This window comes from Lipotes vexillifer, unplaced genomic scaffold (assembly GCF_000442215.2).
Source record: "Lipotes vexillifer unplaced genomic scaffold, Lipotes_vexillifer_v1.1 scaffold137, whole genome shotgun sequence".
Lineage (NCBI taxonomy): Eukaryota > Metazoa > Chordata > Mammalia > Artiodactyla > Lipotidae > Lipotes > Lipotes vexillifer.
In genome coordinates this window covers 3626065-3640348 of record NW_006775780.1, presented here as the reverse complement: position 1 = coordinate 3640348, position 14284 = coordinate 3626065, and the positions used below count along the sequence as shown (strand labels likewise).

Sequence of the window (14284 nt, the reverse complement as noted above, 5' to 3'; positions counted from 1 at the left end):
TAAACAATCCTTCCCTCCCAGAATTGCCTTCTGCCAGAGAAAAGGCAAAGTTACTCCCATTATTCTTACTCTATCTCAGATGCCCAAAGCCAGTTAGGTCTGGCTGTCCTCTGAGTATCCCTTGAACTTCCTTACATTCCTTAAAGCTTCGAATTCTTTTATCAGTTTACACTGATACTCACCAAAGGGCCGGATCCGTCTCATTTTCTCTTGGTAGTTACTCTCCAGGAATGTCTGACTTAGCGAGGCCTGGGGAATGGGCTTCCTGAGCAGCTGTATCAGAGGTACTTCTTTGGTATAAATGTCAATTATTTTTCCTCTAACTGTTTACTGAACTCCCTCTTCCCCAGCCACGGAAGTGATGGCGGTGAGTCAGTACCTGGGCAGCAGCCAGGGCGCCTTTTACTCGTGCTGTTGCCTTGAGTAGAGATGTCTTTTCTCCTGCCTTTTCCCCTTTCCTTTCCTCTCCTTTCCTCGAGCCTCAGTGTCTAAATAATAGTCAGCTAGGAAATCTGCGAACGCCTCTTCAGAGCTGCTCCGCCTGGACACAGGGAAGCCAGATGCACTCAGCTCCCAGGTTCCTAAAGGTGGCCGCACAAAAGAACCACTGTTCCTGATCAGGCGGCCCAGAGGGAGTAATCCCCCTCCTTTGGGGGCAGAACGAGTGCAGTCAGTGCTGCCCCCCAGCACCACAGAGGTCTGTCACACGCACACCCCCGTGCACGAGGGACTCCATGCGGAGAGGTGCTCCGTGTTGTTGCAATAGCTCTGCCCTGAGTGCCCACGTGCCAGGGATGTGGGAATCATGATGTGTACTTTGGGAAGAAAGGGCATTATTACGAGATGAGTCATTGTATTTTTCTTACTACAGTTTCTCATAAGAAATCTTGAAGCCCTTATAGCCTAAGTTTGGGACCTATTGCTAGAAATGGAGCTGGGAAACCTTTTTGCAAGATTTTACCTTTAGTTTCATAGTTTTGTTTTCCCTTCACCTTCTTTTCCATAGAAATACCAAGAGCAGAAAGTAAATTTGTATGGTGCTCAGTGTATCCCATTCCAGCAAATGTTTTCTTTCGTGTTTACAAACCCAGGTCCCCATGTAAAGACTGCTTTCTTCTTTAGATGTTTCCAGGGGGGCTTTGGGAAATTTAAAATTGTTTATCATTCCTTTATTAAAGGAAATAACGAATCATAACCAAAGTCATAGCTTTATTTTCCAAGGTAATAACTTTATTGTGTAAATAATCACAGAACTCTGTATATATCTGGGACATTTCAGAGTCAGCACAAAGCTGCTGTCTCATAGAACATTGGTTACAGCGGCTCCTAGTCTCTGGAGACCTTCCCATCTGCTCTCACCATCACATTTTAACATAGTTTCCTGAGTACTGGCTCTGTGCCAGGAGCTCTGGTAGGCACTGGGGAAACAAAGAAAAAGAAAAACAGTGCTCTTGCCCTCAAGGAGCTTACAGTCTGGCAGATCAAGGGTACTGAAGGTGACCCAGGTGACCTAAAAGTTGTAATTCGAATCGAGCCTCCTTTTTTCTTAAAGACATGCCCGTTCTGTACTAAAATGGTTCTTTCAGCTCCTCTCTACAATTCAGGAAGGGAAGTCCAAAATTCTAAGTTACTTTCTTTTAAACCTAAGCTGTAAAAGTCTGTGATTGTTTGGGAAATTAAAAAATGGCATTCAGCACTAGAGCTGCAGAAAAGTGGAGTGTACATTAAGATATTCAGAAGCTCTGCCTCACCTTCATTTGATTTGTGGCCAAGCTGTGAAAACAGCTGTTAAGATTCTTCAGAAAGCGCTAGGCCCTCGCCCAGAGTGGAAGGATTGCTGGCACGCCCTGACAAGAGACAATATTTCAGCACTAAACTGAACACTTCTCTTAAGTCAAGCTACTGTTTAATGTTAGAGAATCCTCCTTCTAGTTTATGAGTATAAAACTGAAATGCAGATGAGTCTAAAGAAGCAATAAACTGCCCTAGCCTCGGTTATTTTTAGCTCGGCTGTCATATTTCTCAGCTGTGCGTAACTGAACCTCTGTGGGCCTTATTAGCCCTCCTCTCAGTCAAGGGGGGAGGGTATCAGATTATCTCAAAAATACTTTCTCACACTGAATTTCTATCAGAAAAAGCAGATGAAAATGTAGCTAAATAAAAACCACAAAATGATTTTGCACAAAAGAGCATTTTACTCACAGCTTTAAAAATTGTGATTGAAAAAAAAAAATTTCAGGGGAGAGTTATAGTTTAATCTTAGGAAAGATAAACAGAAATTATAAGGAAACATTTCAGTCCTTAAGTTTTTAGACTAGAAGAAATAAACAACAATTTGACTGTACACTAGCTTCTGTACCCTGAGGACAGAATTATTTAGCTTCGTTGAGGAAACTTCTACGTAAGTTTAAAACAGATCATTCAAGAGAGGAACTCTTTTTTTTGTACCAAAAAAATTAAATAAGTAGTGGATGATTTTTCTAGGTTTTTCTTACTGTATCGTAGACTTTAAGAATCCATTCTTCTTATCTTATTGTATTTCCTAAAGAATGCTAGTGGTAAATTACATGGAAGCCATTAACAAGAGATTCCTGTAGCACTAGGCAAATTTCCTTGAGTGGGAAGAGGTCATTTCCATATTTTGCATTTCCCACAGTGTTCTGAACTTAGTTTTTTACTTAATAACTGCTTACCAAAATTGTACATGTTCATTGTACAAAAGATTTTAGAAACTAAAAATTACCCACAACTCCCAACCCAAAGATAACCTCTGTTAATGATCTAGTCTGTACTCCTCTGTAGTTCATACTTGATAACTAAGTTTGGTCTGTATTTATTTTAACTAGGACCCACTCATTTGTGAATTGTCTGTTTATGTCAGTTTTTCTATTGGTATTTTTGTATTTCACACTCCTTACTATATAAAAACTTCTTACATAGTAAGGAAAATAACTTTCAGTGAGTTTATCATTTACTTTTCAATTACGTGACGTTTTTGCTGTGTGGTAGGTGTCTGTCCTCGGCCGGGCCTGTGGATGGGTTGGATAAGGATGGGAACTATAGCGGCATCCATCCCCCGCCTGCCCTTCCCTTGTGTGGACTGGCAGGTGGATGATGCTAACGAAAATGCTGCAGAGCGGGGGCCGCGGGCGATGAAGATGCTCTTGGTTGGTCTGGTGTGTCTAAAATAGTTTTTCTAGACAATGACAGAGATCATAAGAAAATTTTTTCTCAGGAGCAATCATTTTCTTTTAAGATCAACTATCCTTTGCTTGTATGTTACAGTAAACTGAGGTTTTGTTCTCCCTTCCTAATAATAAAATTCTCCCAAACGATTAGCCAGCAGTACTTGTGAACGAGATGTCTCCTGGCCCCCATCTCCAGCCCTCCAAAGGAACCTGCCCTTTGCTGAGTTAGAACAGGTAGAATAGATAAGTTAGGGTAGGGCGTATCTCGGTTAGAATAGTTAGATAGGGTAAGTTAGAATAGGATGTATCTGGGGCCTCTAATCCTTTGTACCTTTTCCCCATAATGTACCTTTCCTGTGAGAGGCCTATAATCTCCCTTTGATGACTACTTAGATGATCGATTGAATTAAGCAAAACATGGCAGGGAATAGAACAAGTGCAAAAGGAATCAAACGTGAAATTATAAGACTTGACTTTGACCACTGCCTCTCCCCTCACTCACTTGATGACCTTGGACAAGTCATTTGGCTTCTTGGAGCATCCATCCCCAGACTTATTAAGCAGAAGTAAAAGTGATGCCTGCCATGCAAGCCTTCCCAAGGATCAAGTGAGATGATCAATACTAAAATGTAAATTCTAAAGGGCCAATGCAATATTAATTGTTATTATCACCATCATTCCCATTCTTCCCCAAAGAGGAGTTAATTTAAATGCCATTAACACCAGAGTAGCAGATAGCTCAACACCTTACCCCCTGTGCCAGAAATGAGAAAAATACTTGCACATGTGATTTTCTCAAGAAGCTCAGCACTCTCATTTTTCATCTCCATTTGCCAACCCAGCTTCATTTTGCAACTATGAAAACTGGAGTACCAAAGAGTTAAGTGACAAAGCCCCATTTTGGCAGCAAGTCAGTGACGGACAAAGGGATACAACAAGAGCGTAAACTCAAGACCTCCTGCGGGAGCTCTGTTAACCACCATCCAGGGGAGGAGGAGGTAGAGTAGAGACCACCCGTTAAAACGCCTTTCATTTCCAGTAGCTGCCAGTATACTCCCAGTGAGACACTGCTTTGGGGGAAGGACCCAGTCACTGCTCTGAGGTACAGAGGAGTTGGGAACCAGCAGATCTCTCAGGCCGACTTCCTAAAAGCCACACGGCCATGAGAACACCCACGGCGATAGCACAGATGGAGTCGACGTGCAAGGGGATTATGTTGGGAAAGTTCATTAGTACACAGATGATTTAGAATTCGGTGCTCATTTTCCCAAGGAAGCAATGCCATAAATGGGGCGAGGTTCCCAGACGAGTCCACAGAAGTCTGTCACTATCATGAGATTGGAGACTTGGAAAGGGGGTCTCCCTGTCTGTGTCTGAGGGAGATGGGAAGAGCTGTTCCTTCTGCATCCCTGGGCAGAGGGCCAGTTCTGAGCAGAATTGTGAAATCAGACAGTCATCTGTGGTGTCTTTGCTCTGACTCTCACGCCTCTTCCCACCCGCGACCAGGGTCACAGTGGGCCCTCCCTGGCCAGCCCTGCCACCTGCCTGGCTGCCCTGCACATTTACCCACCTCTCTCCTCTCCCGTCCTGTCCAGACCCACAAGCTCGGCCATGGGAGATGTCAGGGAAAAGATCACCACCACGAACGATGGGCTGGCAACCTTCCTGTGGGTGTTGGCATTTTTCAACCACAGGCCTCTGAGGGAAGGTATTTTTGAATAAGGAGACCTCCAAGGGTTAGGGTAGTTCTGCCTGGGGTAATTGCCATTAAGTTTCTCTATTTTTCACAGCTATTTCCCTTCCACTTTTAAACTGGGCATTATTAACCTATGATTCATGAATTATCTGAAATTTTTTTAAAGAGTTGTTATGCATTTTTATGTTTTTCTGGCCAAAGTGAAATAGCTGTCTTCAATTCTCAGAGTGGTCAGTGAGCGCTCTCCCTTCTTAAGAAGCACTGGTCCCAAACCTACAAATTATTTCAAGCACCCAAGTTTTCTCACAGTTGTGTGGCACCAGAGACTCAACTGTGGGGCCCAAGGCTGGTTAGGATTTATTTTTAGGTTCTCGAGGGTTAGGTAAGTGTACACTGGAAAATCCCTATGAAATGTGTACTTCCTGCAAGATCACTTCCTTGATTTTTTTTTTTTTTTCACTGATTTCATTTTCAGGTTAACATTCTTTTCAACTATTTTATTGGTACTTCCCTAGATCTGCACAAGATAGTTTCACAGTCATCAATTCAGAAGGAATGAAAACTTAAAAAAAATTATTTTTACAAAACACACTAGTGGGGCTTCCCTGGTGGCGCAGTGGTTGGGAGTCCGCCTGCCGATGCAGGGGACACGGGTTCGTGCCCGGGTCCGGGAGGATCCCACATGCCGCGGAGCAGCTGGGCCCGTGGGCCATGGCCACTGAGCCTACGCGACCGGAGTCTGTGCTCCGCAGCGGGAGAGGCCACAGCAGTGAGAGGCCCGCGCACCGCAAAAAAAAAACAAAAACAAAAACAAAAAAAAACACACTAGGGTATCTTAGGGTATCTGCTGCTAACCCAAGTGGGTTAGCACTTGTGCTCCTCTACCCCTTAGAGACTTGTCCTTTTGTGGGAGGGCAGAGAGATGGAGGGCCTGGGGGCCAGAGGACCCTAGTGAAGCGCAAAGGCTTGTCCCTTGGGAATTGGGCAGATGACATGGCCTCTTGGGTGTCACTTTCCTCATCTCTGTGATGGGGGAGGTCAGGTCTGCCTGGTGGGTGTCTCATGAGGACTGGTCCCTATACGGAGTGCTTTGTCTGCGGCATCTCAGTACAGACGTCCTCCATCGTTATCACCTGCAGAGAAAACGCCTTCAGGCCACGGTGGGATTCTTGAGATACCACTTTCCTTTTCATGTACCTCTTTTTGCTTTGGTTCCTTTGAGCCAATACACACATGTATGTTTCTATACTTTCTTTTAATTGTTCATGACTACTCTGTCCCATCTGTTTTGTCCTTTTTACTTCCTTCACTTATTAAATATCAAATAATTTAAGAAAATCTTAGAAGTCAAGTTTGGGAAAGAGAGACCTCTTCATTTTAAGACGTGTGGTTTCTGCATGACCAGGTTGCGTCACCGTCTAAGACTGTGGTCACTGTCGTATTTCATGCTCTACTTGGGCTGCTTTTCTGCGAGCAGCTCCTTTTGTGTCAGGTCACATTTCACCATGCTGACACTCCTGGAAGTCATCAGGCATCACACTGAGCTAGGAGGAAAACTTTTCTTTCTGCCTTATTATTATAAAGTCATGAAGAACTGAAAGTAGTTCCAGCTTTTTACTTTAATATTAGTATTTGCCCCTCCCCCCAAATAAGCTGATAATATATTACCTTTGTGCTGCTTTTATTGTTTGCAAAAGGCTTTTAGTTTTACCGAGTGTTGTCACATACAATAACTTGTTAAGTGCAACAAACCTGAGAAGAGATGGTATCAGTCTTGAACCTTTTAGTTTTCAAGGGACAGGAAGGCCAGCTCTAAATGACTTAGGAAGAAAAGGGAGGTTTTTGGCTCATGTGCCTCAAAAGCCCAGAGATCAGAGGACAGAGACTTCCATCAGGACTGTTTCTCACCGTCTGTTGGCATTGCCTTCCACTGTTTGGCTTCATGGTCAGCCTCCATGTGGTGGTTGGTCCTGGTGGCTGCAGGTTCATGGGAAAAGAGAGCAGGCCCCTTCCTGGGCCACTGTAGCCCATGCATCTCTATGAGGCTCATGAATTCTGAACTCCGATTCGCCTGGCCTGGGTCACAGGCCCACTTCTGGAGTCAGGCTTGGAGATGAGTCCTCCTGAAAGGCATGGACTTTGGATGGACAGTGGGGACATGACTCCCTAAAAGAAAATCTGTGTATTGTTTCCAGGAGATAGGTGAGGGCCCACTATATAGCTATTATCACCTCCCCCCTGTTTTTAAAAATAGATGAGGAAAATGATGTTCAGAGAAGGTAAGGGGCTTGTCTAGATGCCACAGTGAGATAGTGACCTAGGGAAGCTGGACCCACGGACTTTGGGCTCAGTGTTCTGTACTCTTCCTCCGTCTCCATCTCTAACCAAGATGGCAAATTGACCCCCTGGGCACAGTGGGGAGAGTGCTGCACCAGGGCCAGGCCTTCTCAACTCAATCCTGTCCCCAGCTAAATGTGTGGCCTTAGACACTTAATCTCCTGGGTCTCGTTCTGTCAAATAGGGACACTACCTGTCTGCCAAATACTCAGTGAGGCCCCAGTGAGATGTGGGGAAAGAATTTAATCATGTAAGTTTCCTACAGATGCAGAGCATCCTTCGCCTTCTTATAAACCCATGTGGTCTGCGCAGGTGTCAGATTTTCTTTCACAACAATGTCAAGAAAACATGCTCAATGCTTTCCAGTTTCCAAAGTGTGTTTCATACCTCTTGCTGCATTTAAATTCCCCAAACAATCATGAACCAACTATGAGGGGCTTAAGGAACTGGCTCTGGGACAAGCCACCAAGGGGTGCCATTCCTTGGCCTCTGTCCCCCTCACCTCTGTGCTCCACCTTGCATCCCAGGAGCGTTAACCTGATCTCATCAATTCTGGGTGTGTCGTTCTGAGCAGATGTGATCACAAGGAATTCAGATACAGTCACATTATGAATGTGATTTAAGGGCTATGTATTCTAATATTCTACGGATTACGTTTAAAATATCCTGTTTGGGTTATTAGCTGTTTTCATTTGGAGTAAACAAAACAGAATCAGAAGAAACTCATGTATATAACCATGAGAAAATAGATCCAACTCTCAAAAGATAAAGACTGAGAGTACCGTGTTACTGCATTAAGTGCTTCTGTGAGAAAAATCTTAACAGCACTGAGGATCTTTTTTTTCTCCTTCTCCCGTTACTGCCTTCATATCTGGTAGAATGTTCTACAATCCTGGAAACAAGAGTTTGGCAGGATAACTTCTGCCATACCTTCCACCCAGGGCTGTAAGGGGGGCCAGTGCACCAGGCTGCGGCAGGCAGTAGCTGGCCTGAGCTGTGACACTGGTGCCCACACAGGGTCAGCTGACATCATGGCCCCCAGGATCTATCCACCCTGGACTGATACTGATATCCTGGGGGCCTGCAGCCAGGTGCCAGGGGACTGGCAGCAACATGTTCCCAAGAAGCCATGCTGTCCGATGAGCAATGGGATCGCATTCGTGCTGCTTGTCCACGAATGCAGCGCAGTAATAAGAAAACTCCCTGCCTCCCCAAGTTGTTCTGAGGGTGTCATTGATGAATACATGCAAAGCTTCTGAAACAGTGCCTGGAACTCAGTTGCAGGTTGACACATGGTGGCTGATCACATCGCACCAAATATGCCTGTTGCAGAGTCATCCCAGACTCACCCTCCATTACCCACCGTGCCCATTCCAGCTACCACCCAGTTTCTCTGCTCCCCCTTTACTGCAGAACTCTCCAAAAGCATTGTCCGCACCCATGCTGGCCAGTACTGTGGCCACTGGCCACATCTGGATATTAAGCATTTGAAGTGTGGCCGGTCAGAAATGATATACTAGAAGTGTAGAATCCACCCCAGATTTCAAAGGCAGTACGAAAATATAAACTCTCAATAATTGTATACGGATCATGCGTTGTAAAGGTAACATTTGGAGTTGAATAATGCATTATTGAAGTCTAATGTCACCAGTTTCCTATTACTTTTTCATGGGTCCCTGGAAGATTTAAAGTCACCTATACAGCACAGGTCATATCTCCACTGGAGAGTGCTGGTCTCCACTCTGCCTCCACTTCACTCTTGGACACATTCCAGGTATGCTTGGGTCCCAGCGCTTCACCAAAAAAAGCTTACGTCAAGTCACCTTCCACTGGCCAGTTTTCACTCCTGAAGGCTCAGCCGCTTTTGACACAGTTGTCACTTTTAACGAAGCCATTTCTCCTCTTGCCTCCAGGGACACCATGTTATGTTGACTCTTCTCTTTCCTCACTAATGATTCCCTTTTAGTCTTCCTTCCTGAATCCTCGTCTTCTCAACTTCTTTTTTCTCATCCAAATGCACTCCCCCCCGGAGCTCATCCAGACAGATGCCTTTAAATACCGTGTCTGTGGACTTCCCAGCTTTGTGTCTGCAGACAGAACTCTCTCTCTTCCTAGAAGCTGTAGCTTAGCCACCTGCTCAGCATCTCCATTCTTCATCCAGGACAGCTCTTAAAGCTTACATACCTAAAACACATTTCTTGGTTTCACTTCCCCAAGGCCGCCCCCCCACCCCACCGCCCAGTACTTCCTGTATTGGTAAAGGGTGACTTCCTTCGTCCAGTTGTTTAAAGCACGGATCATGGAGTTATCCTCGACTTTTTCCTTCCGCTCACTCTCTGTATCCAAGCCATCAGCTTATTCTGTTGGGTCTCCCTTCAAATTGTATTTCCAGTCAGACTACAACTCCCCACCACCTGCCTCCTCCAAGACCCACCATCCTTGAATGGACCATTGCAGTATCCTCATCACTGGTCTCCCTGCTTCCACCCTTGTCCCTCTGTTATACCCAAGGTGATCCACTTAAAATACCAAGTCACTTTTCTTGGAACCTTCCAGTGGCCTTACCATCATCAACACACACACACACACGTGCGCACACACACACACACACACACACGCACACACACATGCAAGCACCTCTTACCTGCTCCCTGACCCCTCCCCAGGTTTGAAATGCTCTTCTCAGGTGCTTGTGCGGCCCATCCTCCACTCAGGTCTGAGGGTAGAGCTTACCTTGTTACCTCCCATAGCCTTCCCTGACCACCATATGTAAAACTGCACCCCAGCAACCCTTTAGAGGTTCATTTCTCCTCATAACATCATCACCACCTGACATCGTATGGTTTTTTGTTTGTTGTCTTCCCCACTGGGGTGGAGACTCCATGAGAGGAAGAACATTTTCTGTGGGTCCATGTCCGTCTCTGCAAGGACCTCAGACGATGCTTGGTGCAGAGTTCAGTGGTGCCTGATTGGATGACTCTGCTTGGTTTTCAATTCCATGCCCCTAAGAACAGAAGTTTATTGACTCTGCCGGGTATCAGAATCACTGGGGAACTTGCTAAAATGTGCATGCCCTGATCCCGCCACCCTCTCAGCCCCGAAACCCAAATGCAGTAGATTCTGGGGTAGAATTCTGGACATTTTTGAACAAGCTCCGCAGGTGATTTTGATGCTGCACACCTGGGCCGCTCTCTGCCAGATGCTGCCTTGGTGTGCCAGTTTACATTTGTGTACCTGCTGCTCTGCTCTCTTGAGCTTTGTTTCATGCACATCAGTAGTCCTTGAATCACCTGGGAGCCTAGATATAGATCTCCTAGCCCCACCCCAGATCTTGTGACTCAGAACTTCCAGGGATGGGTCCCAAGAATCAATATTTTTGAAAAGCTCCCTCTGTGCCTCTGATAACAGCTAATCTTCCCACTAGCCTTTGGGAGGCCTGGGTATGTTTTATGGACTCCTTGAGGAGGATATAAACTTAAGAGCGGGTATTTTTAATGTATTTTTTAGGCCACCTTCACTCCCCATCCCTCATTAATCCAACAGTGTTCTGTTCAAAAGTAGTACTCAGTAAGTCACTGTGGAGTGAATAAATCCTTGATTTATCCACAATTGCAACTTGCTTTGTAACTTGAACATCCACTAGTATTTCTAACTACATTTCAACCCAGCTCATTCTGGTGGGTATTCTCTTTGTAGTCTTTTCTGTCCAGGAATTTAAAATATGTTTCCCAGGTCAGACCAGACAGCATTGGGGGTAATACCCACCCCCATCACACTTAGACACTCACCTGCTCTGCCTCCCCATTGGACCTGTGCTTGGCTGTCCTTGACGTACGGTGCATCCACTGGTCTCCAGAACATCCCCAGGAATGGAGGCGGGCCTGACCCCTTGCTCTGGGTGCCTGCCTGGGCTGCTCAAGCTGCTGAGGAGGGTATCTCCCTAATTAGACTTCTGGGGCCGGTAGCCTTGCTCCACTTCGGTTTGGTTGCTCCCTGGAACTGTATATAGACACACCTTTACAGGTGGACGTTTTTATTTTATTTTATTTTTAATTATTTCATTTATTTTTTGGCTGTGTTGGGTCTTCGTTGCTGCGCACGGGCTTTCTCTAGTTGTAGCGAGCGGGGGCTGCGCTTCATTGTGGTGCGCGGGCTTCTCATTGCAGTGGCTTCTCTTGTTGTGGAGCACGGGCTCTAGGCGTGCGGGCTTCAGTATTTGTGGCTCACGGGCTCTAGAGCGCAGGCTCAGTAGTTGTGGTGCCCGGGCTTAGTTGCTTCACGGCATGTGGGATCTACCCGGGCCAGGGATCAAACCTGTGTCCCCTACATTGGCAGGTGGATTCTTAACCACTGTGCCACCAGGGAAGTCCCTACAGGTGGACATTTTTAAAACCAAAATCCTCAAAGTATTACCAAAGGTAAATAAATAAATGGGGGGAGAGGTGACCAGGGAAAGATAGTTGCAGCATTTTCTTCCTTAGCTAGACTCAGAGCTAGCGTCCAGGTTGTGAAGAATCATTGATGATTGATGATGACCCATAGCAATCCTCTTGGTTAACCTGTTTCTTAAATCCTGAATCCCCGTGCAGTGCTCACTCTGGACTTTGGATGGCCTGCCCGTAGCCTTCTTGAATATGTTGGGTTTGTCTGTATTCTTTGCAGAAGATGTCAGGGTCGTTAGTCACACAGAATCTGAAAAGCAGCAGTGTCATCCGGGTAAGCCCTGGAGGCACTTGCCACCTCAGCCTTAAGACTTTTGCTTCTGTATAAGCCACGGTTGCATTTTGATGCCAGATGTGAGAAGCCATTAGTAATCAGGACAAGTCCCTTGGGAAGTCCTGCTCCGAGGTGGTAGCTGCTTGCTCTGGAATACTTGTTTGGGGGGCACCGGAGGCTGCAATTTAGTGACAAAGGGGAGTGAATTAACCCTAAAATGTAAGAGTGAGAGATTTCTAATGAGATCTGACAGTTCAAGGGCTGAAGGAGTCTAATCTCTTTTCTCCCCTGCCCACCCAGTCTTCATACAAATGTAAATATGCCTCCTTCAACAAAATGCCAAATGTGGTTTTAATTTGGACGCGGGAGACCCTGCCTCACCTTTTTCTTTGTTCTTTTTCTTTTCTTTCCTTCTTTCTTTCTTTTTTTTTTTTTACACACGAAGTCACAGGTTTTGCACTTTGTGAGCTGGACATTTCCTTCTGCCACTCTGTCACTCTTTCTGTTGTTGTTTTCTTCCAAGGACATTTCCCCCATTGTCTGTTGTCAGAGGACTTCGGGTAGATTGTCCTGTGCTTTTTAGAGATGTTTTTGAAGTTCCCATAGGAAAAGCTTAAAAAAACATATAAATAAATAAATAAAGGCAGCGGTTGAATCGAATGTGAGATGCAAAGAGTGTCACTATCACAGACAGCATCATATGTTATGTGGTCTGTGCAGTATCCATTGTTGTTATTTATGACCCTGTCTGCCTCCATTGTGGACTTCTTCCAGCCTTGGGGAATTTACATCATTCCTAATAGCAAAAGGCTTTCTGGTTCCCACAGAGTTGTTCAAAGCCTGACTCATGCTCCTTATGTTAATTGTTCAGCTCTGAAAATACAGCACTTACAGGGTGTGACTGTAAGGGGGAGATCTACTGTACTTATAGGGCATGTTTAGAAGTGTTTCACACATAAATCTCAATCTCTCTCTCTGTCATTGAACTTTTAAACTAGTCCTTTTTAGTCATCTAGTAAGTCTTAGGGAAAAGAAAAGGGACAAGCATCAAAATGCAGCGTAATCCAATAAAACCTATTGTATTCTATTCACTGACTCTTCAGACTGACTTGGGTCATAACTGGACATGACTCTGAGTGACATTGGTCCAGGTCTGAACCATAGGCAGAGTTAGTGAGAGCTAAAGGCTGGTACTCAGTGGCGCAGGGCAGTGATTGTACGAAGCTCATGGCATCGCTCTGTGGGACACCCGGGCATCACACTGATGGCTGCCGCTTACCAGGCTCTCTGGGGCTGTCATTCTTAATTCCAGTGTAGGTCTAAAGCAAGGACCTACTGGTACCTTACCAACACCATTCCTTGTAGCAGCAACATTTTACTGTGGAATTGGCTGGAGAAGGGTACTTAGAAATGTACCAGAAAATAAAAGAAGTTAACACCTTTTCTGAATGATCTACGTGCTAACAAAAAGGAAACAACTTTCCAAAAGTAAGAAATGGGTCAATGTTGGTGACGGTTGGGAGGTTTTTACGTTTTATAATTGCTTCCTTATGAAGCTTCCATGGGAATATATAAGGATAGATAGATAGATTACCTAAGAATTATCTAAAACCATGTTAGTGCTGTCAGTTTAAGGAAAAAAAAAAGCCTCCCAGTTTTTTAGTAACCAAGATTACAAACTCCAGTTTTCAAAGTACCCGTATTGAAAGGCTTAACTCTTGACACTGTCTTGAGTATTGCAAAAGCCATATTTTGCATTTTTGTCAATAGAGAAAATGTAAGCATTCTGAGGCTAATCAGGGTACAGACCACTGTGCCACCAGGTCTCTCCAGAAGGTCAGGCCCACAGTCACACGGCTGCCTGGCTCCTGTCCCTGGGCCGTCATCACAGGGCCACAGAGATATCAGATAGTGGCGGAGAGTTCCCAGATGTCTTGGAATCACCGTCTTGCACGTTTGTGGTGCACGTTCATGTATGAAACGTGTGCTGGGAAGCCAAGGGAAGTGACAATTTACCAAAAATTTCTAAACTAAAAATCATTAGAATAGCTTAACACGACATAGTTACATCCAATCCTCACCAAATGAAATCTGTTCACCGGGGCATTTGGAGTGGAACTGTTTTTCCTCCTGTTCAGCTAATAGATTTCTGATTGAACTTTTGTTATCTTTTGGAATAGCCGGGAAGAGCTCTCCAAGGAGCGTCGGAGGATCGTGCTGCATGCGTGGAGAGGCCGTTTCTTCCTGGCGCAGAGCTCAGGAGAAACGCTCTGCAAGACCTGTAGGTCCCATGAGTTTCCTTTTCCTTCCTCTGGACTGTCTGTATGGACTGGCACATAACACGAGG

The 14284-nt window shown here is 45.2% G+C and overlaps 1 protein-coding gene across 1 annotated transcript in view; it reads left to right on the top strand.

The window, feature by feature from the left end:
* The window catches only part of SLX4IP (SLX4 interacting protein), a 168453-nt gene that overhangs the window by 152606 nt on the left and 1563 nt on the right, over positions 1-14284 (top strand). Inside the window, 2 exon segments of the mRNA XM_007472044.1 lie at positions 11719-11725; positions 14118-14218. Coding sequence (XP_007472106.1) covers positions 11719-11725; positions 14118-14218 — 108 coding nt within the window.